At 48.2% G+C, this 25,884-nt stretch overlaps 1 protein-coding gene across 1 annotated transcript; it reads left to right on the forward strand.

The window, feature by feature from the left end:
* The first annotated feature begins 8,917 nt into the window (after positions 1 to 8,917).
* Positions 8,918 to 24,034, forward strand: LGALS9 (galectin 9). Its single transcript, XM_056865041.1, has 11 exons — positions 8,918 to 9,331; positions 9,432 to 9,797; positions 12,197 to 12,285; positions 13,527 to 13,737; positions 15,120 to 15,239; positions 16,350 to 16,385; positions 18,397 to 18,432; positions 20,493 to 20,540; positions 21,743 to 21,831; positions 22,684 to 22,846; positions 23,888 to 24,034. Exons 1-11 carry the CDS (start codon positions 8,918 to 8,920, stop codon positions 24,032 to 24,034), a joined length of 1,719 nt encoding a protein of 572 aa, XP_056721019.1.
* Positions 24,035 to 25,884: the final 1,850 nt, after the last annotated feature.

The raw sequence follows: 25,884 nt of genomic DNA on the forward strand, positions 1-25,884 counted from the left end.
ATCCTCAGAGAAGGGCTCCAGGGTGTAGATCACCTGGAGAGCTGCACAGCTCCCATCCAAGTGGCAGGCGAACCCCCCTGGGCTCCAGCCTGGCTAGTAGAATGGTGAAGAGAAGGGATAGCTGTCATAATGTCAGCCCTTGGCCCACAGAACCAGAAATCACCACAAAGTCAGATAGAGTCCAAACAGATGGCTTTTACTGGTCAAATAGGCATACAGTGCAAACGAATAAAATGACAGCTATGAGAGACTCACGAGCTGGGAGATATTATAAGGCAGGAAAGGCGGGAGATTACACGCACAGGCTGAATACAGTTTCCCAGGAGCTGAGTTCCCAGGCCTAGGTATGCGACCTTGGGGGGCAGACAATACAGCGCAGAGACAGAGGCAATAACGAAACCGAGATAGCAGCCTGACACTCTTACCTTTGTGCTGTAGCACCCAACCATTGCCTCCAACTGCGAGGATACAAACGGACTCTTGTTGCTACCACCCAGATGATAGGAACGCTTCTGGCAAACCTCATTCTCACCCTTTAGTGGATTCCTGGGCTGCATAGAATTGTCCACAGATCTTGCCCCTTTCCACCAGCCTAGTCTACATGCCCGTCAACCACAAACCCATCAACCTAGACTTCAGGACCTTCTTGTTGATGTACAACTTCACGCCCCTCCTTAGGTCCAGGCTGACTCCATCAGCTCAGTGGAACGTTCTCATGGTCTAGGCTGATGGCTGAAAATGTTCCTGGGGAGGCTGGGCTGGCAGTTGTCATATGTGTGGAACTGCACATCGCTGGGCCAGAATAGAGAGGTGGGTTTTCAGAATTAGGCCCCATTTTCCAGGATACCAAAACATTATGTGCAATCATTTGATTAAAGCCCCAACTTTCTCCTAAGTGTTCAGACCCAAGGAAGTAAATATAAACAAATTAAACACACAAGCACTACCCAAAAGACATGAAATCAGCCAGCAGGTACAAATGATGCCCCGGTCAGTGGAACCACTTACACCCTCCCTTCTAGAACCCACTACGAGACCTTAACTGACCCCCTGAAGCTTATTTGGATCAAGGGGCAGCTTGCCTCCCCTCCCCTGGGAGGCTGTACTCAAAGATGGATGCAGCTACTGAGAATACTTGTGCACAGGCAATGGCAGAGGGAAAGGAAAGCATTGCTGTATGGAAAACTGAATTATTCAGGAGGACTTTTTAACATAGTAATAGAACTGTATGAGCCCCGTGGCACAGAGTTGTAAGCTGCAGTACTGCAATCAAAGCTCTGCTCATGACCCAAGTTTGATCCTGACAGAAGTTGGTTTCAGGCAGCCAGTTCGAGAGTGACTCTGCGCTCCATCCTTCCAAGGTCCGTAAGATGAGTACCCAGCTTGCTGGGGATAAAGTGTAGACTAATGGGGAAGGCAATGGCAAACCACCACCAAATCTGCCTAGTAAACATCAGGATGCAACGTTACCTAGGGTTGCCAGGTCCCTCTTCGCCATTGGTGGGAAATTTTTGGGGTGGAACCTGAGGAGGGCGGAGTTTGGGGAGGGGAGGGACTTCAATGCCATCGAATTTAATTGCCAAAGGGGCCATTTTTCTCCAGGTGATCTGATCTTTATCGGCTGGAGGTCAGTTGAATTAGCAGGAGATCTCCTGCTACTACCTCGCAGTTTATTTAAGTAAAATAGGATGACCTATGCTGAGCTAACAGAAGTTTAGGGAAACAAACAGCACGTGGGCCCAATTCAAATATACAGTATATTACTGCAGTTAATATTCATAATAAACACAAACAAGTAGAAGAAACAATATGTGTTATTAGTCACACTAGAAAATCAACAGAATAAGTGATAAGCAAACAAGATGTTGAAGGCACATCCATCAAGGTTACACAAAGCAAAATAGTTTCAAAAAGCAAGTCCAACCAAAGGCTAAAAAACAAAAGCTACAGTCCTTGTGAAAAGGAGAGATCCAGAGCTATAATCTGTCTGTAAGGTAACTAAAAGGCGGCAAGAGCCTCAAACCGTGTCTATAAGGTTACTCACGAGGCGGCAAAAGCTGCGAGCTGGGTCCTGTGAGAGTCTGTGTGTCTTGTGTAGTGTTATCACAATCCCCCCCACCCCTCTCTGCTCAGGACTCGTAAAAGCAGTTCAACCCGTTTGGCCTCCTCTGGTCTCAGGCACCATATCTGTCAAGCCCTGGCTGGTATGTCTCACAAGTGCCTCCCCTGCTGTGTTTCCCCGGCCGCGCTCTGGTTCACTCCCTCTTGCCAATTCCGGCCTTGGGATGTAGATAACCCTAACTGACTCTCTGGGGGCGATTGATGTCTGTACTATGCCCATCTATCTTGTAGCTTCCCATAACAATAGGTGTGACCTTTTGCTACCCTGTAGGGGATATAATCATGTAGTTTAGCAAACTGGCTTACTTGCAACTTTCTATCTGTGTGTGGACTGTATCTACTGTAGCTGCCAATAAAGAAACCTTGTTTCAATACGTTTGGATGAACAAGTGATTTTTGGGAATTGCACAGAAAGGTCAGGAACCCTCACATTAAGTTGCAAGTCATTACCACGTTGACCTGCTCCTGTACCGTTTCGGACAGTTATGGCTGGCAACGGTGATTCCAACGACAAGCCGGAGGACGGCGACAAGAAAGACGGCGTTGTTCCCACAGAGCCGACCGTACCCCCGCTGGACAGAAAGTCACCGGGGAGGACACCGAGTGGACCCGACAACCGGCCCGATTTGGGAACTAAGCCGAAGAAGACCCGCTTGGAAAGCTGGCTGGAGACCCCCAAGCATTGGTCGCTACCAAAGGGCGACATACAGTCAAGACGGACTGTACTACACGGGGTAGGGTTCGAGGACGATCCCGCCTGGAAGGAAGCTGTACTCCTTCATCAAATGGATGAAGAACGGCTGCGCTGGCAGTCTGAACGCCAGGAATTACTGGAAAGAATGGACCTGCTGCAAACCGCGATGCTGGAGATGGCCGGAGCCATGGATGCACTGAAGATTCAGCCCCCACCCGCAGCTCCTCCGGACGGAGGACGACAACCGCCACCCAACCCACCGGCACCCCTCACTCCGCCACCGTGCAGGGACCTGAAGATCACCTATGACGGGTCGAGCGACCAGTTAACCTTCTTCATGGTCCAAGTGGATGCTTCCGATGTTGCCATGGGGGGGGCTCTCTTACAGCGGGACGGGAACGGCCAATTGAAACCGTGTGCCTACTTCTCTAAAAAGTTTTCCCAGTCAGAGATTAACTGGGCCATTTGGGAGAAAGAGGCCGCTGCTGTCAAACATGCCCTCACCATTTGGAGACACTTTCTGGAAGGGGCGGAATCCCCGTTTGAGGTTTGCACCGATCACAAGAACCTCGAGGCTCTAAAAGGGGCTAGAAAGCTCAACGCGAAACAGATTCGTTGGGCTCAGTTCTTTGCTAAGTTCCGCTTCGTTCTAAAACATGTACCAGGGAAAGACAATGCGTTAGCGGATGCTCTCTCTAGGCTTCCCCAGTACCGCAACGACTTCGATCGACCAGTAGATTCCTTATTCACCCCTGAGCAGAGAGGGGAAGTCTCGGGACTCGCAGTCACCACCCGCTCCCAATCCCAGTGCCAGCAAGTCCCTTCCCCCAAAGGGATCCCGGAGGCTTTTCTGCAGCGGCTCCGAGATGCTTCTCTAAAGGAAGCGGAGCGGCGAGTCCTCCCCGCGCAGCTCACCCAACAGGACTCCTTATGGGCGCAGGGGGGGTAAAATCTATGTTCCAGAGGCACTCAGGAAAGAGATCCTGGGAATGGTTCACGGGGCCAAACTTGCGGGGCATTTTGGGTTTGTCAAGACCTTGCATCTACTGCGACGGCAATTTTGGTGGCCCGGCATGAGAACTGATGTGGAGATGTATGTGCGCAGCTGCCCCATCTGCGCCACTGCCAAAAGACGGATGGGGAAGACTCCCGGACTCTTGAAACTGCTTGAAACTCCTACCATGCCCTGGGAAGTGATTGCTATGGATTTTATTACTGACTTGCCCCCCAGTCGGGGAAAAACTGTGTTGTGGGTAATAACTGACTTATTCTCCAAACAGGTTCACTTCGTTCCTTGTGCGGGGCTACCTTCAGCTCAGAAGCTGGCTAGACTGTTTGTTAATCACGTGGTAAAACACCATTCGATCCCGAGGAAGGTCCTCTCTGACCGGGGGGCTCAATTTGTGGCCAAATTCTGGAGAGCCTTCCTAAAAGTAATGGGGGTGGGAGAGCAGGGACTTTCCTCTGCTTACCACCCTCAGACGGATGGTCAAACTGAGCGTGTCAATGCTGTGGTTGAGTGCTATTTAAGGTGTTATGTCAATTACCACCAGGACGATTGGGTGGACTTGTTACCTTTTGCTGAATATGCGTACAATAATGCCCCCCATTCTTCCACAGGTTTCAGTCCTTTTCGTGTGGTCTATGGGAAAGACTTTGGACCCTTTGGTTCTCCTAACATCACCCCCGAACTCGAGGGGGTGCAGGAGGTTCAAGAATGGGTGCAGGTAGTACAAACCACTTGGCCCTGGTTGCAGAAAAATCTGGACAGGGCCAAACGTAAATACAAGGATCAAGCCGATAAACATCGGTCTCCGGGGTGGGAACTCAAAGTGGGGGGTCAGGTATACCTTTCCACCAAAAACCTACGCTCCCTGCAACCTTGTAAGAAACTGAGTGACAAGTACGTAGGTCCTTTCCCCATCACCCGGGTGATCAATGATGTTACTGTGGAGTTGGAACTCCCTAAGTCTCTTCGAGGAGTACACCCTGTGTTTCACATCAGTTTGCTGAAACCGTACGTTCCAGCACCTCAGTTCCATCCCCTCCCTAAGCCTGAGATTCCTACAGTTGTGGGAGGGGAAACGCATTTGGAAGTCTCTCGGGTGTTGGATTCTAAACTGAAAAGGGGAAAATTGTTCTATTTAGTTCGTTGGAAACACCTGGGCTCCGCTCAGGATGAGTGGGTGGCAGCTCCCCATGTGGCCGCCCCTCGTTTAGTTCGGGAATTTCACTCTGCTTATCCAGATCGGCCCCGTCCGCCAGACCTTGGTGGGGAGGGGCCTTAAGGGGGGCAGAATGTGAGAGTCTGTGTGTCTTGTGTAGTGTTATCACAATCCCCCCCACCCCTCTCTGCTCAGGACTCGTAAAAGCAGTTCAACCCGTTTGGCCTCCCCTGGTCTCAGGCACCATATCTGTCAAGCCCTGGCTGGTATGTCTCACAAGTGCCTCCCCTGCTGTGTTTCCCCGGCCGCGCTCTGGTTCACTCCCTCTTGCCAATTCCGGCCTTGGGATGTAGATAACCCTAACTGACTCTCTGGGGGCGATTGATGTCTGTACTATGCCCATCTATCTTGTAGCTTCCCATAACAATAGGTGTGACCTTTTGCTACCCTGTAGGGGATATAATCATGTAGTTTAGCAAACTGGCTTACTTGCAACTTTCTATCTGTGTGTGGACTGTATCTACTGTAGCTGCCAATAAAGAAACCTTGTTTCAGTACGTTTGGATGAACAAGTGATTTTTGGGAATTGCACAGAAAGGTCAGGAACCCTCACAGGTCCATAAATTTACTCACGAGGAGACATGTGTCGTGAGCCGCGTCTGTAAGGTTACTCACGAGGCGGCAAGAGCCTGGCAGAGAGGCTGAAACGTTTGGAAGTCACTCTCAACGTGGTGCAACAGCTTTGGAAGGACACGGGCAGCAAAGGGTTAGTAGACCGGAATGCCCAGGATGGTGATGAACTGTAGAACAAAATCTCCCGGCTGGAGAAAAATGTAGGGACGGGACACTCCCGGTCACCGTGGATTGCACCAAGGAAATGAAAAGACGAACACAGGAAACGTGAAGTCCAACTGATGCTACCTCTAGGTTGGTAGGCGTTTTGATACTTCTTCAATAAGTTGGTCTTCCTTCTATATTTTATGATTTATAAGGGCGAATTTGCCCCAAAAATGCTGTTTGGGCACAGAGACTCAGAAATGCTGTTTGGGCATAAAGCCTCTGTAAAATAAATTTGTATAATTACAATTATAAATTATAATTGGTGCAAAACATTGTTCATTTACTCTGTACAATATTCTTAACAAGACAATATTTGGTATCTGATTTATAATAACATACACAAAGGATATGTGAATAATCACATGTTACCTCTTATGTTGTAAGGACCTGTCTCGGTTCCTATCTAAGCGTTATGTGCTATCTTACTAAAGTAGTAATAGGACAGCTGTAAATGCTGATTGCTTGCAGCTGTGTGGTATACATCCTCGGCTATGGAAAAGAAAAGAGGTGTAGCGATATACATCAGAGATCCTACTATCAAAGTTTTGGAAAAAATAACCCCTCATCAGCGGGTCTGGTCACGGTTCCTCGACAGCATCTGCCTCGGAGGGTTGGGGAACCCCCGTTCCCGTGACTCGTCCGGACTTCTCGACGATGAGACGCTGGACCTCCTCCTCGGTGAGTCCTCCGGGCGCACTGGGAGGCTTCCTCTTTGGCGAGCCATCCGGCAGTTTCGGCAGCGGCCCACTCGGCCGCCTCGTGGGCACATTGGGTGGCTACCAGCCCGGCGAGCTGCTTAGTGTCCTCTTGGGTGAGCCGTGCCTCCTCCAGAAGGGTGAGCCACCTGCCCTCCTCTCGGGCCTCTCAGCTTTCTCCTGGCCAGCAGCCATCAGGGCACGTTGCGCGGCTACCAGCCCGGCGAGCCATTCGGCTTCTTCGTGGGCGAGCCGCACCTCCCTCAGGAGCAACCGTCGGAGATCCTCCTCTGGTGCCCCCGCCATAGCGTTGGAAGGGAACACGATCTCCGAGTCAGTTCAGAAATTTTGGAGACAGGGATTAGCAGCCTAATGTCAGAATCAGGCATTTACCCCTAGCATCCCTTAAAAGCAAATTCATCCAGGCAAGTGGTCCTGAAGCAATAATACTTTATTAGGAGCAAAAAGGTAAATTAAAAGAACTGACTGTCTACAGAACAAAGAAGGCTGCTAATGGCATGACATGGGTAGAATACATGGTTAAAAGCACTCCAGCCAGAGAAAGTAAAACAAAGTGAAACAATTCCGAGATATCAGTTCCCAGGGCAAGGTAGATAACACAACAGCTGTGGATTGCAGGCTGAATAACAGGATAACAGGGTGAGAAACTATATACAGAGTTTGTCATACACATGTGAACCAAGAACTTGACCTGAAGCCAGAGCCTGGCCTGTTCCTGCCAAGAGCCCTTCTTCAGGTGACTTTAGTCAGGACCTGACAATAGCACTTAAAAAGAAAGTTACAGCTGGGACACATCTGTCAATTGCGCTAAGAGGCTGTTCTATGGCGTCGAATTTCATTGCTGCCATGCAAAATTTCACAACCTGAAGAGTGATTGAAGGATTATCCCCTTGTAGGAGCATCTCAATCCTTTCTCCTGCCGTCAGGTCCCATTCTCGATAAGAGGGGCTCAATAAACTTTGAACAGGGTAATATATAAAAATTGCCGTTCAGGAGGGCATGCTCAACAGTTTCTAAGTCCCCTGGTTTGCAAGGGCAGAATCTCTCCTCCCAGGGTGTCTTCTTAAATTTCCCCTCTAGCATAGCAGAAGGTAAGGCTGCGCATCTGGCCAGAGTAAAGGCCCTTCTATAATTATTTATCTCTAAATAGTGGAGATAGGCTGCTGGTGCAAGGATGTATTTAGAATGGAGGGGTGCCCTGAATAGAGGCGCCCTTGCTAAATCTGCTTGTTTCTCAACGTCTTTAATCCTTTGGGATATAATTAACTTAGCTTGTTCCCACCCTAACGGAAGTAGTGCTAGGGGTGTAAAACCCAAGTTATTTAATTTCTCTTCTATGGCTCTCACTCATTTTGACCTAAAGGTGTCACAAAGGATCAGTGGGAGAAGACCATTAGGGTTGAAGTTAATTTTTAGCCAGAGATAAATCGAGGACAGGACAATCCTTGCCTCCACCTTCACCATGCCAGTTTCTAAATGGATCAAAGCATTTGGAACACATCTTGGCAATTGTAGGGCAGCTCTAAGGAACTTGGATTGCACACGCTCAATGGGAGTAAGACAAGAGGGTGGAGAATTGAGTTAGTTCAAAACCATATTTCATGCAGTCCACTGTATTAAGAGCTATCCTTTGAACTCACTAGATGATTGTGCGAATCTGTCAATAATTTCTTCTGCATCCAATTCATCTAACAATTCCTTTTCAATGGATTCCATTGTATGATTCCAAGTTCTCCTCGGACAGTGAATTTCTTAGCCTTGTCTTTATGATCTTGAGCTTTGAAAATGTCCTCTCACGTTGGACTTGAGTAACTGATAGCGTGCAGATGACTTTATAAAGTTCATAAAGGTTATCATACACCTTGTTATGAAGTCTGCTGAATTTGTAGTACACGATGGCAAAGCGCTACAACTTTTTACACTTGTTGCAACCGGAATCCATATTCTCACTATTCTCAGCGATAGCTTTAATACATCAAGGTTTGAAGCAAAAGAGACAACAGTTCCAATATCATTGGATCCTTGCTGCTTTGTGGAGACAGCTTCACAATCCCTTCCGAGGCTTCATCTTCAAGGCCCTTCTCGGCCATAGTTTTAAGCTTGGTTGGGTCCCAGAAGGATAAATCTTGATACGACTTGTTGTGTTGCACCAAGCGGGAATTGAGTGACTGGATGATGCGGTCTGTGGCGGCGGGGGGGCTCCGTGGGGTGACTGGCAGGACGCCGCCAGGGGGCTGTGTGCTTGGGGAGGGGGGCTCTTGCTGCGCCGGGCGGGGGCGGCGGGGCGGGGCGGGGGCGCCCCCCTCCCTCCCTCCCTCCCTCCCTGCCCGCCCGCCCGCGGCCGCTTTCGCTTTCGCGCAGAGCCCCTGCGGAGCGCCGCGATGAGCTCGCCGGCCCCCTACTTCCAACCGGTGAGTCCCGGGCGGGCGGGCGGGGGGTTGGGGGCTGCCCACCCGTCGAGCCCCCCGCCTGCGGCTCCCGTCACCCCCGGTCCCCCTCCGCCAAGGGGCGCGCGGGGTCCCCTCTTGGGGGGACGGGACCCGGCAGCCTCATCTCGTCCGCCCGGGGAAGCGGCGCAGGGGACCCCCAAGGAGGGCTGTGCCGAGGAAGCGGGGGGGGGGCAGCCCCTGGACGGCACTCCACACCCACCCACCTCCCCCCGTGCGGAGCCGCCCCTTGGCATGTGGGGCCCCCCGGTTGAGTCCCGGAGCGTGAGGAGGCGCCCTCTGGGCCCGCGAGCCCCTCCGCCGAAGAGGCGGCCCCAAGGAGTGCCCGGGGAAGGGGGGCCCGGACAGGTCGGCTTCCCCCCCAGCGGGGGGGCAGGAGGGGGGCGGGCGAGAGGGGCGGCCGGGAGAGTTCCCGGGAGCTGCGCTCTGCCCGCCTGGCGCCCCACAGGCACGTGGGGAGCGGCCCGGGTGCCCGCAGGGCTCCGCCCCAGCCCCCGAAGCCCGCCCGCCCGCGCCTCCAGGCGCCCGGGGCTGCCAGGGCTCGCCCAGGGCGCACCTGGCACCTTGGCGCACCTTGAGCGCCCTGGCCCTGGCCCTGGCCCGCCCTGGCCTGCTGGGATCTTTGCCAGGGGCCGAATTCAGAGGAAGGGCCAGAACCCCCCCCCCAACTCAAGCCAGGGGTCCCAGTCAGAGCCGGTCCCGCGCGAAGCGGAGGGCCGAGACCGAGCGGCCCTTCGCTCGCCGGCAGGCCGCCCTTGTGGGCCTCACTCGAGGGATGCAAGAGAAAGCCACGACCAAGCCAGGAGTTCACCCGGCGGGTTCAGCAGCAGCCCCCCCCCCCCCCCCGTGCAGAGACCACAGCCAGAAGGCGTTCAGGCGGTTTGGAGCTGATCCCTTCTGGCGAGAAGAAACGCTCACTCTTCTGTTGGGTTCATCCCCCCCCTCCCAAGGGACATCCCACACTGCCACTTCCTCCATATTGGGCATGAGGCTGAGAGTGTGGTTTACAACAACCTGGCAATGTAGACTGGTATTCGGAAGGGTTAAGATCTGACTTGGCAGAAGGCGGCCGCACAGGGTCATCCGAAGGTGGCATGGCCTCTCCCAGGAAAACGCAGAAAATGGAATTGGCAACCATCAGACACCATGAAGGAAGAAGGATGGTTGTTCGTGCAGCATACGTGCAACTGTGGCATTTGGGTGTGTGGCTCGTTCCACAGGGAAGGACAGTGGCTCAGCGTGAGAGCATCTGCTTGGCAGGCAGAAGGTCTTGGGCTCAAGCCCTGGAATCTCAGATAGTGGGTAAAGTGAAAAACCTCTGCCTAAGAGTGGCCACTGTACACGGATTGCGCATGCATTCACTGTAACTGGTGAACAGGGCTCACCTTGCTGTCTTACCAAGTGCAGAGTAGGCTTCCATTTGCCCACCTGCAGCAGGCAAACTCCTGCTCCTGGCCTTCACCGGGCAATGGAGTGATGACATCTGCAAGGCTCTTGGGATTTCCCCAATCTCGAGGTCTTTGCCACCGACATTAGGAAAATCCCTAAAGCGTCGCAGGAGGCCGTGATGTCACACCACCTCTGATACTCCCCTCCGGCCTCCACCCCCCCATCTCCCAGGAGTCACAGGTGGACAGCTGGTGACTGTAGAGCAGAGAGGCAGGAGGTGTGGAGGCCATGCTCTCTAGGCATGAGCATTAGCTACTGTTCCTTTCAAAAGGAAGCAAAACAATAGGGAACAACCGGTTTGTTGTTTCAGCGCCTACAGTTTTACTTGTGGCTGTGGTCAGTGGTCTCCTGGAGAGACTAACTCCACCCCCACCCCCACACATAATGCAGGTATTTTCCTCTGCACCTACGGCAATCTACTCCTACACATTGTTTGAAACCCCACTTGATAGGGAAATCCTTTCTATGTTGGTGAGGGTGCCTGCAGGCTAGAGTGCTTGGCTCTCCCATGGAAGTACATTTACCAGGGATTGTTTCAGGGTGTTATTTTGGGTCTTTTGTACTGAGAGGGAGAGGCTGTGGCTCAGTAGAAGAGCCTCTGCTTTGCATGCAGCAGGTCCCAGGTCCAATCCCTGGCATCTCCAATTAAAAAGGAGCAGGCAGTAGGTGATGTGAAAGACCTTTCTCTTCCTCAAACCCTGGAGATCCACTTCCAGTCTGAGTAGACAATACTGACCTTGATGGACCAAGGAGGGTCTGGTTTGGTATAAGGCAGCTTCCTGTGTGTTCATGTGTACTGAGCTGCCTGGAAGCCAGTTCATTATATTTATAGCAGAAGCCCACTCTGTAGAGCACTGATTGACTGGAAGGAGTTTTTTGACATTTTGAAAAGAATGATTCTGCATTTTAATTGGGTGTAATTGAGTGTGTGCAGCACTGATTGGCTGAGAAACACTGGTGTCATTACCCTGATACTTCCCAAAAGCAGTTTTTCAGCATTAAAAAAAAGATTCTGCATTTTAATTGGAGTACATTTAATTGACTGTACTCAGCACGGATTGACTGGAAATTATGATACCATTAATTCAACTCCTTCCCAAAGCAATATTCCAGTTTTTAAAAATAGATCCTTCATTTAATTGGATGTGTAATCCTGGTAAATTGTTCTTGCAAACACAAAAGGATGAGCAGACTATCCAAAGCCTGGGGAAGGGGGAAGAAATGCATTTATTTATATCATTTATACCCCATCTTTCTCTGGAGTGGGGACCCAAAATGGCTCTCCTCCATTTTCTCCTCACAACAACCCTGTGAGGTAGGCTAGGCCGAGAGTGTGTGACTGGCCCAAGGTCGCCCAGCAAGCTTCTACGACAGAGTGGGGATTTGAACCCGGGTTTCCTAGATCCTGGGCTGGTACTCTAACCTCTGCACCACATTCTCTGTGAAGTAGACTACCAGAAAAGGATTTTGTTTGATGGCTGTTGCATCTCTGAAATGTCCTGGGAAGTCTGGGGGAAGCTGTGTATGTAAGACAGAAGCCAGATTTCAGAGTCTATTTGGAGAAAGATGTTAATGCTCCCTCTCCCCAAAGTACACTGCAGTGGTTATTGAGCCTCTTCCAATTAGGGGAATTTGAAGCAGATGAGTGGAAAAACCAACATGGCAACGGAATAGAGATTTGGGGGGTGGAGTGGGGTGGAGGAGAAGTGCTTGCATTTAACTTACAGTATGTAACATTCTGTGCCTTTTCCTCCCCCTCACTAGTCCCTCCCATTTAGGGGTCCCATCTATGGCGGCCTCCGTGATGGGCTGGTTGTGCTAGTCACTGGAAGCGTTCTTCATAAATGTACCAGGTAGGTTGTCCTTGTGTGTGTGACCTTGAATGTGTTTTTCAAACTACTGAGGCTGTTTTGGAACCAGGTGACAAAGTAAATTCAGGAGCCCTTCTGAACATGCACAACATTCTTTTTCACTGAGTAAACAATCCCAGTAGGCACCACTGGGAATGATTTCCAGGGAGCTAATATGACATTTATTTATATTTTAGATATTTACAGGCAAGGGACCCGCAAGGTCTTACAGGGGACATCTCATTTTCCCTTGTCCCACTATTTCTTCTTTCCCTTTACTGAAAGCCCCCGTAGACTCTCCCCTTTGCCTGCTTCTTCCCCACTCACCGGCCACCCTAACTCCATCTTCTCCCCCCCTTTTTCAGCTTTCCCTCCTTCCCTCCCTCCGTCAGCCTCTCGGCAGAAGAACTGTGGCTGAGGCACACGGTGCCAGTCACCAGGCCGAGCTGGGGAACCGGCATTACTTGCAGGGGGCATCTCACAGTCCCCTGCTAAGACAACAGAATGGGGGGACACATGGCGTTAATGCCTTGCTGTTGGCATCCCATAGGATGTCTGCAGGATGCTTAGCTGATTTCGGTGGGTGCTGGCTGTGGCTAGCTGGTACCAGATGCGCCCCGGGCACGCAGCTCCTTCCCAGCATGGCAAAGGCACACTCGGATACCAGCTGGCCACACTGGGGAGAAAAGCAGGAGATAAATGTCCCAATAAAGACAAATATAAATAAATCCTTCAAAACCAGGGCAACAGACTGGGGATATTAATAATAAAGAGGTGGCAGACGAGGAAAGAGGGGAGGAACAATGGCTCCACACACCCTCGTTGGTTGCAAGACACAGTTGGACTGCGTTGGCGCCAAGCAAGCAGCCATGGGGAAGTTACTCCAGATTTGAGGGGGTGCTGCTAAAGAGGCTCTTTGGCTACTCGGCACTCTGACTGGGGCCTGGAAGCATGCAGTGCAGCCAGGCTGGCTATTTCACAGATGAAGCACCCGCTAGTAGTCCTGCTGCTGCGTTTGGTTCCAACGGAAGCCTCTGAATAGTCTCCAGGGGCAGGCCCTTGTAAAGGAGATTGCAGTAGTCAGCAACAGCAGGAAGCAAAAGCTTTTTTTAAAAAAAAAAAACAGCTCAGTTTTGTGGATGGTTATTTTTCACAGTGCACAGGGTGGGACCCCTGACCCAGCCTGTTTTCCCTGATGTGTATGAATAAGCCAATTTTAATGCTGCTCTTTTTCTCCTGTGCAGATTCGAAGTCAACTTCCAGTGTGGTTCTGCCCAAGTACCTCGCCCGGACATTGCTTTCCATTTCAACCCGCGATTTGACGAGGGCGGCTGCGTGGTCTGGAATTCATTGGAAAGAGGGTCTTGGCAACATGAGGAACGCCAGTCCAGCATGCCCTTCCACAAAGGCCAGCCATTTGAGATCCGCTTCCTGGTGAAAAGCAGCGGCTTCATGGTAGTAGTGAGAGGATGCAATCAAGAACGTCTCTCTCTCTCTCTTTTAAAAGGAGTATAGTAGCTTTTGTATCGCACCTTTGGTTGGGCCAGGCTAAGGGACAGGATTTTACGGCCTGGGGCAAAGATGAAGCAGATGGCCAGCTTGAGTGATTTGAGCACAGTGTGGTGTAGTGGTTAAGGTATTGGAGTAGGAGCAGGGAGACCCGGCTTCAAATCCCCACTCAGCCATAAAGCTTGCTGGGTGGCCTTGGGCCAGTCATCCCCAGCCTAACCTACCTCACAGGGTTATTGTGAGGATCAAATGGAAGGGACTGTCATGAACTGAGAGCAGGAAAAGACTTCCATCTTAGGAAGGGCTGACATTTGTACGAAGGTGGACTGATGTCTGTGGTGACAGTGAGGTTGGAAAGCCTTCATCTCCCTCAGAGCTAGATGTTTTCTTATCCTGCAGGGAAGATTAGAAATCCATCTGATGTCCAAACATTTATATTGGCTGGTGAGTTCAGAGGCGGGCCTCTGCAGTCAGGCTGAGACTTCTTACACCTGTGGGGGGGGGGAGAGGGGGGGAGAATGGAAAAGGAGCTGTTCTTTCTTCATCTGGGGATGACTGTGGGGGAGAGCAGTCATGGGAATGACAGCAGCAGCATCCTCTTTGCGCATCCACCTGTCTGCAGCCTCCAGACAGGAGGGGAGAGCAGATGGCAGGTACTGTAGTTCTCTAGGTGAGGTTAGTAGTCTTCTTATGTTTCATGTCCTTTGTTGGTGTCTGCACTGTTATTTCTATCGCCTGTCTAATCGCTAGAGACACTAGTAGAATAAAGCGTTTAAGAGATAAAGAGATTGCCAGGATTCCAGCCCGCCTGCCTGGATGTGGCTGTTTGTCCTGGTATCAAACCGGTAAGGGGACAGATGCTAGGAAGTGGGAGCAGCTGCCGAAGGGAAGCCCCCACCACCCCAAGCTCTTGGATGAGAGTTGGGAGCAGTGAGGGATTCCATCAGCCAATGGAGCAGGAGAGGGAAACGGCTGCAGTGATACGTTTGTGTTAGCTGTTACTGAAGGGGATTGGTGTAGGAGACCCACGGGGCTGGTGTTTTTTGCGGGAGCTCTGGTGACATCCATGTCCCACAAAAGCTGAATGAGTTTGTGGAGATGATGCTCTCAAGAAAAATTAGGAGAGCAAAGCTCAGCATAGCCCATCTTCTCACTGGAATTATGCTTCCCTCCCAAACCACCTGCGAACTTCCAAGATATTGCACTCTAAAGGTAAAGGTAAAGGTCCCCTGTGCAAGCACAGGATTGCACTCTGCTTGCTCCATTAATTCTTTTTAATGGGTGTACCAATCAGCCATCTCTCTCTTCCCCATTCCCACATGTTTCAGGTTGCTGTAAACGGGATGCATTATTTGGAATTCAAGCACAGGATCCCCATGTCCAGAGTGGACACCATTGCCATCTCTGGGGGCGTGGAGGTGGCTTCCATTAGCTTCCAAGGCCCAACTGTAAGTAATTCGTTTTCTCTCAGCGGTACAGAGAAGGTGACAAGGTATGAGGGGGGCAGGGGGGGAATACTTCACTAAATGTTATCCCTTCCTTCTCTTCCTTCCCCTGGCACTCTGTTCATATTTGGAGATGTTTCAGGAGGAAATTCATCCTCCCCTCAGTTTTAGGATGTCGTTCTTGCAGATTTGCATGTAGTTATACTAGCGGCCACCTCCATTCGAAATGAGTTTTTTAAATGAATTTTCACCCATTTCATCCCATTTGATGGTGTGCTAACTCTGTCTGTTCCCATGTTTTTTAAAGAAGTTATGAGCACACACACAAAACACATTTTGTGCAAATGGATGAAAGAATGATAATACCCCAAAATCTGGGTGGGCCATTGTCACTCATCCCCACCCAAAACGAACCCCCCCCCCGCCTGGATCCCACCTGCAGACCCTGAGGATGTTGCCGGTTAGCCAGACAGTCAAATTAGATTCCTGGTTCTTCTTGGCTGTGCCCCCCCACACACACAAACACACACTTTGTGGAACAGATTTCAGAGGACATAGAATTGTTCCTTCTCAACGTGAAAAACTGCTTTGTTCTGCAGGGATTTTAGCAATACACAGAAATGTGTCGTCCTTCTATTTGGTATTGCAACGGCTCTAAGTGGTTTTATGGTTGCCAGCTGTCCTGAGCTCAGGAAGGATGGGGTATACATTTTTATGGAAATTTTAAAAAATGAGTGTGCCAACAGGGGGAAAATGCAAAAGGGCCTTACCAGCACCCTCCTAACTCTGGCCCTCTGGAGGGACACTCTTAAAAACCAAACACGTTTTTAATTTCATACATATACATTTGTAGTAGTGATAAAGTTTATTGTCTGCGGCCGAAGACCATCACAATCCACCATACAAAACATTTAAATAACATAAAATATCATAAAATAACATTAAAATAACTTTAAAACAGTCTGAACCACAAGAAACTAGTATTTAAATATGTTACGTTCCCTGATTAGAAACAGCTTTAGCTCGGATTTTCTTAGCTGCTAAAGCAAAGAGTGACACTTGTAAGACACACATTTGTAAAATTGTGTAACATTTTTATTTCATATCACTCAGGCCCCAGATGTTTGGACTGCTCAATCAGCAGCAACGGTAAGGGCATCTCCCCCCCCCCCCCCGGTCGCCTTTCCTTCTTGTCTCTTTGAATTGGCTCTCCTGTGCCCTTGCATAAGTCAGTGTCTTCAAGCCATGGGTTCCTGACTGTAAAATGGGAACAGCAGTGAACAACCTTATAGGATTATTGTGATGTTCAGCATGTTAGAAATGTAAAGGATCCAAGACTGGTTCACTATGCAGCAGTGTGCGGGGGGGTGGGGAAGGCTAATTGGTTACTGGAGATGATTTAGGAGAGGAACTGATAATACAGCAGCAGCCATATTGCAGCACCCTAGCACAGATCTATGGCCAAGCTGCATTTGGAATACTGTGTGTACAGTTCTGGTTACTCCATCTCAGAAACAATATTACAGAGAAGGGAAAGGTACAGAGGAGGCTCAGGGGCCAAGCATCTGCTCGGCTTGCAGAAGACTCCAAGTTCAACCCCCAGCATCTCCAGTTAAAAGGATCTGAAAGTGGGTGACATAACAGACCACCAGCCGGAGTGTCAGGAGAGCTGCTGCCACTCAGAGTAGGCAACACTGACCTTACTGTTTCAGTATAAGGCAGCTTCGTGGATTCAGCGAAGTGATCGAGAGTCTGGAAACACCCTGGAAAAGCTGGCGTTGGGGGCTTTTCAGTTTAGAAAAAAAGATGACTAAGTGGGAATATAAGACCTTAAGGTAATGACTGACGTAGAAGAAATGGACCTAAAGAACTCTCTTTCCCTCTCTTAAGATAGAACTCTAAAGTTTTACCTCAGGTTCTTTATGGGGTTCCTATATGGTTTAATGCTTTTAATCATGAAGTGGAGGCGATTCAAGCATCCTTTTTTAGACAGATTATGGGCTTCCCAAACTGTGTTTCTTATTATGCATTGTGTTCTGAATTAGGATTAAATTTAATTGAAACTAAGGCATGGATGTTAACTCTTCGATATTGGCTTAAACTGTATTTTAATACTGATGATGGTTCGCTTCTGTTTTTTTTATTAAAGGAAATTTATAATACCTCTTGGGATCATAAAATTCGATCTAAAATAAGATCTATTGGCATTTCCCTGGAGGAGTTAACTTTCTCCTCGGAAGTTTATATTTTTAAGACGATTAAACAGAGGCTTTTAGATATTGAACTTCAAAAAATACAGCCGTCTCAACCCCCTGTCTGTTCATCAGCTATATTAAATCTTAAGAATGTTGTGGGATGTATCCCCGATTATCTATACAATCTTGATAGTCCTAGCCATCGCAGAGTTTTTTCTCTTGCGCGAGTAAATGCCTTCCCATCAAAGTTGTTATATGGAAGGTTTCAAAATATTCCTAAACATGAACGGATATGTGAATGTGGCTCCAACTCTTTGGACTCAATCGAGCACATATTGTTAGATTGCTCACTATATGCATCCGCTAGGAAGAAATGGTTACATTTGGATACATGGATACATTCTAAATATTATCTTCCTAATGAAATAAAATGTCAAATTTTATTGAATGATACAACAGCAGAGATCACTGTGGCAGTGGCCAATTTCTTAGTCGATGTGTTAACAATGAAAAATTTGGGAAACTCTGTGTTATGATTTTATGTTTGTTTTAGCTTTTTTAGCTGATAGTTGTATTTATACTGTTTTTTCCCCTCTTTGTAATAATGGATATGCCATTAAAGGTTTATTGATTGATAGAACTTGGGAGCCCATCATGAAGCTGGTGGTGGGCTCAGAAATGTATAATTCTGCTTAGGATGGCCGTTAATATTGCAAAAATTTCATAATAAAGAAATCACAGTTTGAGCAAAAAAACTTCTTCGGGTTCCTGCTTCTGTTGGCAGGTGTGAAATAGCAGAATAACACGTTCCAAGAAAAATCTTGAGGGTTCTGTTGAGCTCATCCCAGCAACACTGGGGTTAATACAGCAACAAATTATTGTTCTTTTCATATGTTGCTACTGCCATCTAGTGGCTGCTCCTTGGTGGTGGCATTTGCTGATACAGACTCCTTTCATCTTTTCAGACGAATGCTGCTTTCCCACCAGGAATGATCTATAATGTGAGTTGCAGAATTTTTTGTTACTGGAAAAAACTTATGCCTTTTTGATTTGTCTTGGGGTATGGTGATTGCTCCACCCCCACTTCAGCGGGGATGAGTTTATAGAGAGTAGACCTTCTGGAGTCAGACAGGATGGCTTCAGGTATTGGGGTACCCGCGGCAAGATGCTGTCTGGTGCACACACTGTGGCCTGCCATTGTCTCGTCTTCCTCTGTCCTCTGCCCATTCAGACAAAGACAGAAAATGAGCGGCAGGTTCATGCTCAGTGCTGCCGTCTTAATGGTAGCAATATGTTTTGGTAGCTTGTAATCCCTTTCTTAGTGTCAAGATCAGATGTCGATCTCTAGTTCTTTATGAAGGATCCACTCAGACAGTTTGAGGTCCGGAGTAAAAATGCTTTATTAGAAGACTAGCAGATACAGACTAAAGACATGACATCTCAAAGGCTGGGAAAGTTGGCAATACTCTTCAAGGGAAGCTGTAAGGCTTAAAAGCACTAGTGCAAAGATACTGGCCTGACGTTGCCAGGCAACCCCAGATAAGGTTTCTCACTGCTAGAGACCCAACAAGTGCCAGGCTTGGCCAAACCGAAAGCACAAACACCCTGGGAAGCGAACACGGGCCAAGACCTGACACTTAGGGCTGTTGTAGCTGAAAACCATAGCGGCGTAGAATCCTAGAGTGGGAAGGGGCCTTCTAGGCCATCAAGCCCCCTGCTCTGTGCAGGATATCCAAAGTTGGAGCTTTCCTGATCGACGGCTGCCCAGTTTCTGCATGAAGATCTCCAGCTTGGTAAAGTGTTCCCTACCCACTCTTCCTATTAGGAAGTTTCTTGTTTCATTCAACCAAAATCTACCCTCCTGTACTTTAAGCTTGTTGGATCCATTTATGACCCCCCCCCCCGGCTCCTGCAGCAAAGGACTAGGCCTCGCCCTCTGCCACATGACAGCCCTTCAAGCATTGGAGGAATGCCAGCACAACCCATGTGGCCTTCTGTTCTCCAGGCTAAACATACCCAGTTCCTTCAGTCTTCCCTCACAAGACTTGTTTTTCCAGACCATCTCTCTTGCCCTCCTCCAAACCCGTTCCAGTTTGTCCATGTCTTTCTTAAAAGATGGTACCCAAAACTGGATATGGATCTCCAGACGAGGTCTGGTTAGCATAGAATGGAACAAAAGTATTGCTTTTAATGAATTTTCAAGCAATACATTTGACTTGCGAATACAGACAAAATGTGCTACATGCAATCCTCCTCGTACAAGTGATCACCATTTTGTCTGACAAGACACAAGACATGGATTTTTAGCCTTGGGAGATGCCTGGGCAATCATGCACACCCCATATGCCTGGCTAAACATATCACCTGAAAAGAGCTTCTGCTACTGAAACCTAAAATCGTGTTAGCCTTTTCTGCAGCTGCATCACACTGCTGGCTCACATTCAGCTTGCAACCAACTGCAATCCCAGTATAGTTTTTATGTACACCTATTGCTCAGCCAAGTATCTCACATCCTGTACCTGTGCTTTTGGGGGGTTTTTTTGCCTTGATGCAGAACCTGGCATTTATTTCTGCTGAATATATATTTTTTTAGTTTCACTATGGCTTTCCAACATGTTAAGAGCATTTTGAATTTCATTTCTGTCTCCCAAGATATTTTTTCCCTTTCATAGAACTGAGGAACTTTGAAAGGGGCATCACCACTTGTGTGCACAATCCTGCTTTTCCTCTGGTCAAATAAGTTTCATATGTTTTTGCAGTTTTTTATAAACCTACTAAACCTGTGTGGCCAGGGGCAACAGCGGGGCCCAAGAAAACACGTGCACATGCCATGGGAAGCAAGTGATCACCCAGACCACTTTAAAATCTCTTTAAAATTCTGGTCTGTCTCCAAGCCAAAATATAGCAACCAACACTGGTAGTTGAGAAAAGTTTGCTGAAAAGTCAATAAAATAGAACATGGCAGTTTTTGGGACAGTGTTTGGCTTTTGTTATGCTTAATGTGTTAAGTAGGAATGTTTTTTCAATTAAAAAAAATTAATTATCTCTATTCTGTTAATAGCAAAGAGCTGCTTTCCAACCTGGACCACATTTTCAGCCACAAACTTATGTAAGTGTAGAACATTATGATAACCGTGTGACAGTATCAGAACAATATGCAGGGGGAACGGTTGAAGGTGACATAGAGAATTCTAGACCGTTGTGAATCTTTTACCTGGGTCTGAATCCCCACTCACGGCATGGAAGCTCACTGGGTGACCTTGAGCCAGTCACACTTTCTCAGCCTAACCTACCTCACAGGGTGGTTGTGAGGATAAAATGAAAGAGAGGAGAACAATGTAAGCCACTTGCCCCATTGGAGAGAAAGGTGGGGTACAAATGAATTAAATAAATACATTAATTAAATAAGATTCTAGAAAATTCCATGGTAGAACTTGGAACCATGGCAAGAGGTGCCATTTGTTCTGTGGGCAGATTCTCACATTAATTTTGGTTTGATGAACTGATTATGTTCTCGATCATGCTGTTTTAGAAGAGGTGTTACCTCTTGTCAGGCAGGAGAAAATGCCTCCTCTGATGTAATGTTTTCTTTAAAAAGCCTCTTTGTCCCGCAGGAGAGAATGCCTCCACAGAGGTGATGCCTTCTAAAGGGCGTTTCCCCTTCACGCCATTTTCGATGTCATTTTAGAAGAGGCATTCTTAGTTCTTATGCAGGAGGGAATGCCTCTGCTAGGGTGATGCGTTCTTGAAGACTTTTCTGTTCATTTTCAGGGAAGAGGGAATGCCTCCTCTAAAGCAATCTCTGTCAGACACACCTAGAGTTGCCAGGTGGGTGGTTTTGGTGGGCAATTGCCCACCAGTTCACCCAGCCGCTCCAGAATGGCGACGGTGTGTATGCGCTGCCACGTGCATGCGATGACATCACTTCCGGGTTTACATCTGGGAATGCCGCATCGCCACAGCTGCTTTAGCAAACCCAGAAGTGACATCATCATGTGCGCGTGGCCTTGCATGCACACGGCAGCCCCAGCCCCACCCCAGAAAACCTCTCACTGATCGAGAGGGGGGACCTAGCAACCCTAGACACAGTCCATCTAAAAACAAAATATATTTTTCTTCAAATGAATTAATATTAATATGCACGTTTATACCCAGGTAATTCATTACCCAAAACTAATGATTGGTTGCCTAAGATTTTTAAAAATTTTCTGATGGCCCTGAAACTGAATAAAAAATAACAGGCCTGGGTGATCGAAAAGGAAAAGGTGAATAAAGATTTGACCTAAGTGGTTTTCTCTCCTCTTTCCACAGTCTGTGCCTTATCGAGTTGCACTTTTTGGAGGCCTTTTCCCATCCAAATCTATTACAGTATCAGGAACTGTACTTCATGGAGCTAAAAGGTAAAATAAATCCAGAAAATACTTCAGAAAGAGGCATCATTCAGACATAATGAGCACTGCAGGGTTTGTGGCTTATGAGAGCAGGTGTGGAAAGTTCTCAGGTTTGCATGCGGCGTTCCCCTTCTCATGCACAGCACAGCTCCTGAAGCCTTCTGACAAACCTACTCTTTTTCATCACATCCCAAATTAGATGAAATGACAAACAGTGGTTTGTTCTCTTCCTTCTAAACTGAGATAATGAACGAAGGAATTGCCAATTGGCTGGCAGAGGAGGCCGGCTCGGGTGGGCAGGGCCATCTCAAACACCATTGGTCCAACGGCCTGATATCACTTCTACTTTCAGTGGAATCCCACAGCATCACCCAATATTTGCAGCATTCCTCCCCCCCCCCCCCCCGCTTCCCTACTGAGCCGCAGCAGGAGTCGAGGGCTGCTGGCCGGGTAAGGGGGGAGGGACTTCTGCTGTAGTGGGAGACCTGGCCGACCTCCTTGGAAAAAAGGAAGTCTTCAGTATCCGAACCATACTTAAGTGGGGGGGGGGGCGCTGTGGGACCCTGGGGAGCTGCTGCCAGCCGGAGTAGACAAGACTGACCAGGACAAGGCAGGGCTCTGCCTCAGTGTAAGGCAGTGATGAACTCCCTATGGATTTGCCTGGTGTTCGGCTTTTAAGTTGCTGTAATCAAGGAACCTGGCTGACTCCTGTGCATTTTGTGGTCCATGAGAGTAGAACTAGCTTGCTGTTATCTGCTGTTCTACGCCCAAAGTCTGTCTCTTTCTCCTCTTCTTAAAGGCTCTTTCTTGAGCCCTGACCCTGCTCCCTTGCCAGAATTTTTTTCCTTGTGTTTCGTCTAGGTTCCATATCAATCTGAAGGTGGGTCAAGACACTGCATTCCACCTGAACCCCCGCTTCAGCGAGAACGTGATTGTTCGGAACTCGAAATTCAGTGGCCAGTGGGGGCCAGAGGAGCGCCACTTGCCAGGGGGCATGCCGTTTCACCCGGGGCAGACCTTTGCAGTATGTGGGGAATCCCCTTTTTGTAATACTTTTATTTATTTCTCTGGGTTTCCAGGTTTTAATTTGTGCATAGTTTTTAATGGGGTTTTCTGATACTGTATCTCCCCCCCCCCACCCGTGACTAAGTTTTAACTACATACAGGCTTGGATCCCACAGTAAATCTCCAGTGATGAAAGAGATTCCAGGGCACTAGCAGGAAAGCATGGGAGGGGGGAGTTGGCAGTCTGCAGCAGAGGTGGAAGATCATCCTTCTGATAGTAGAAATGTTCCATGAGCTCCAACCTCATTGACCCAACTTACACACAAACACATGTGTTCTTTCCTTCTTTTTTCATGCGTACACCCCAGTAGCGACAGAAGCGCTGGAAAGGGCTTTTAAATGTCATGTGTGAAGGTGGCCTTGGAAAGACAGTTTGGAATCATCTCCAAATTGACAAACCAGGGTTTGTTATCAACTAGCGAAGTAGAATCAGAAAGCACGGTTGGAAAGAGGTTCGCAAGCCAGAGCTTGTGGTAACCCTGCTTTGGCAGGTTGGCTGAATTGTCAGCTTGTATTTATGATGGTTGCCTCAGCTCCGTTGGCTGCCTTGCTTTGAGCAGTTGCCTGAAAGAATGAGCTGTGACCCGAGAGGTCCCATGTTCAAGTTTCCCCAGTGACACAAACTCATCAAAAGGCCTTTGGTGAGTTGCAGTCAGCTTCAGCTCTTTCATTCACAATACAGAGAAGACTATGTTGGCCTACCCTTTACGGCTAATTGTAATCAGGATTACGGCTAGTTGTAATCACCATGATAATGGATGTGAAATGCTTTGAACACTGAAAGGACTATATAAATGATAAGTGTTCTTATATTTGGAGTTGATATTTAAAGACAACCAGTATACAGTTGTTGCTGTTGTTTAATACCAAATACTTTCTGTCTTGAGTCCCAGCTCAGATTAAATTTGAGGTAGAGGGTAGGGTTGACAGTTCAGCTAAGCAGAGGACAGAGTCTAAATGCCATCATGTTACAATGCTTCCCTCCCCTTCCTCTTTTCAGATCTGGATTCTGTGTGAACTGACATGCTTCCGAGTGGCCGTGAATGGGCAGCATCAGTTTGATTACAACCATAGAGTTCCTAACTTCCAGCAGATAGACCAACTGGAAATCAAGGGAGACGTTGTGCTGAGTGGGGTCCAGGCTTAAATCATCAATTCTCCTTCAAAAGAGTTTGGTGTCGAGGGAGGGGTGGGGTGTCATCTGCACCCTGTGAAATACAAGGGATATGCTTTGCGTTGCACTTTCCTACCAAAATGCCAGTCGACTATATCTGCTCTTTGCCAGCCCATGCATGGAGGGTTTTTTTATGGAGAAAAAACAAGCCCGTCTCTGGGGGCCTTGCCTACTGCATTGTGGGCTGAGTTGCATCTACATCTCGCCTGAAAACTGCACTTCCAAGTTATAGCAGAATTCCCTACCTGTAGGAAACTAAAAGGCCATAGAGATGACCAATAGACTTGCTCTTCTCTCTGATCTGCTAGCTTTTCACGGACAAGAATTTTTCTGATGGGAGAGAAGAGAACATTCCCCCATTTCCTCCAGCTTCATTTGGAAACCCTATAGCCTCAGCAGACCTGTGCCTTTTTTCCTGAATATGTAGATCAGCATCTAGTTGAAAGGTTTGGGCAATGCTGTTTTCAGCCCATGTTATGTTTCAGGGTTTGGTTCTCTCACTAATCTGTGGTTGTGCCAATTGCACAACCAAACCTGTCCTTTTATTCCTGAATGGTTGCTGGGGCACCCAGCTGTATGGATAGGAAGTTGTCATCTGAATATTTTGTACTAGTTTCAAGCTGAGGGTTCAGCTTTATTTAACTGGGTTATGGAGCTTAATATCAGAACAGCTAGACTTTAACTGTCTTGTTGTGGACTGCAGCTCTGAATTTATATCTCTTCACCATATATCCATATAATATTAAAGACCTGTGTCCTTCTGACCAGTCTTATCTAAAATTGCAAGTCTCTAGTCCTGAATATTAAGAAACAAGATGCTGAAAATTTGTTTAGCACATAATGCCTTCCTGTTATAATCAAAGTGTTGCTATAAACTGGTGCTTATTGAGTCAATGAGAATTTGCTGCCTGCCAAAGCAAGCTTATTCTAGCTGTCCTTGCAGAAACTCCTGTGCCATCTGTAAAGGGCTGAAAATGTTGAGAAAAGGTATAAACATTTGAACTGTGTTTTCCATTTAAACATTTCATTGGCAAGCTGGGATCCAGCCCTTTCTTGCTCAAGGGTATTCCCTACAAGCCCACTCAGGTCATTTTTACCTCTGCTCTGAAAGCTGTCTTATGCACTCCCACCAGGATATAAACTGGTGGGTGGAAAGTGTGCCTTATTTTATTTCTTGCTACAGTATAACCCCAAATAAACTAACAAAGGTTATCACTACCATCTGATGCCTGTGTCTGTATGCCTGCCTCAGGAGTGAACCCTAAGGCTGAAGATCCTTAAACTGGCGAGGTTGTGCCCTGTGACTATGGCACCCTTGGACAGGGCCCTCTCTGTGGTAGCACCAAAGCTGGTTTCAGGAGTCAGCACCTTTGGGCAGCTGTCAAGGGTCCACAGTCATCCATCACCTCGGGCATGGCCCGCTGCAGATCCCCCAAGAATTGCCTCTACTGCTGCCTGGCCCAATCTACCTCAGCTGGGCCCTTCCCAGCCACCATCAATGGGGAGAGGGGGTGGTGGCTTCAGTTTTCTGCTTCTGAACATGAAGGGTCCATTGAGCCATCTTAGATAACAGCCATTGAAGAACCTGTCCTCCATGAATTTATTAATCCCCCTTTAAAATCCCTTAAACTAGTGGCCTTCATTACATCTTGTGGAAGTGAGTTCCATGTTAATTCTGCAATGTGAAAAACGGTTTCTCCTCCAGTGACTGCCCATCGACATAGTTTTCAGGATATCTCTTTCCACATTCTTGACACAATTTTTTCTTTCCACTACCTACACAACAAATGTGAAGATTAATCTGTGCTCTCAAGTAGCAGCTT

Source organism: Euleptes europaea, chromosome 19, assembly GCF_029931775.1.
Source record: "Euleptes europaea isolate rEulEur1 chromosome 19, rEulEur1.hap1, whole genome shotgun sequence".
Taxonomy (NCBI): domain Eukaryota; kingdom Metazoa; phylum Chordata; class Lepidosauria; order Squamata; family Sphaerodactylidae; genus Euleptes; species Euleptes europaea.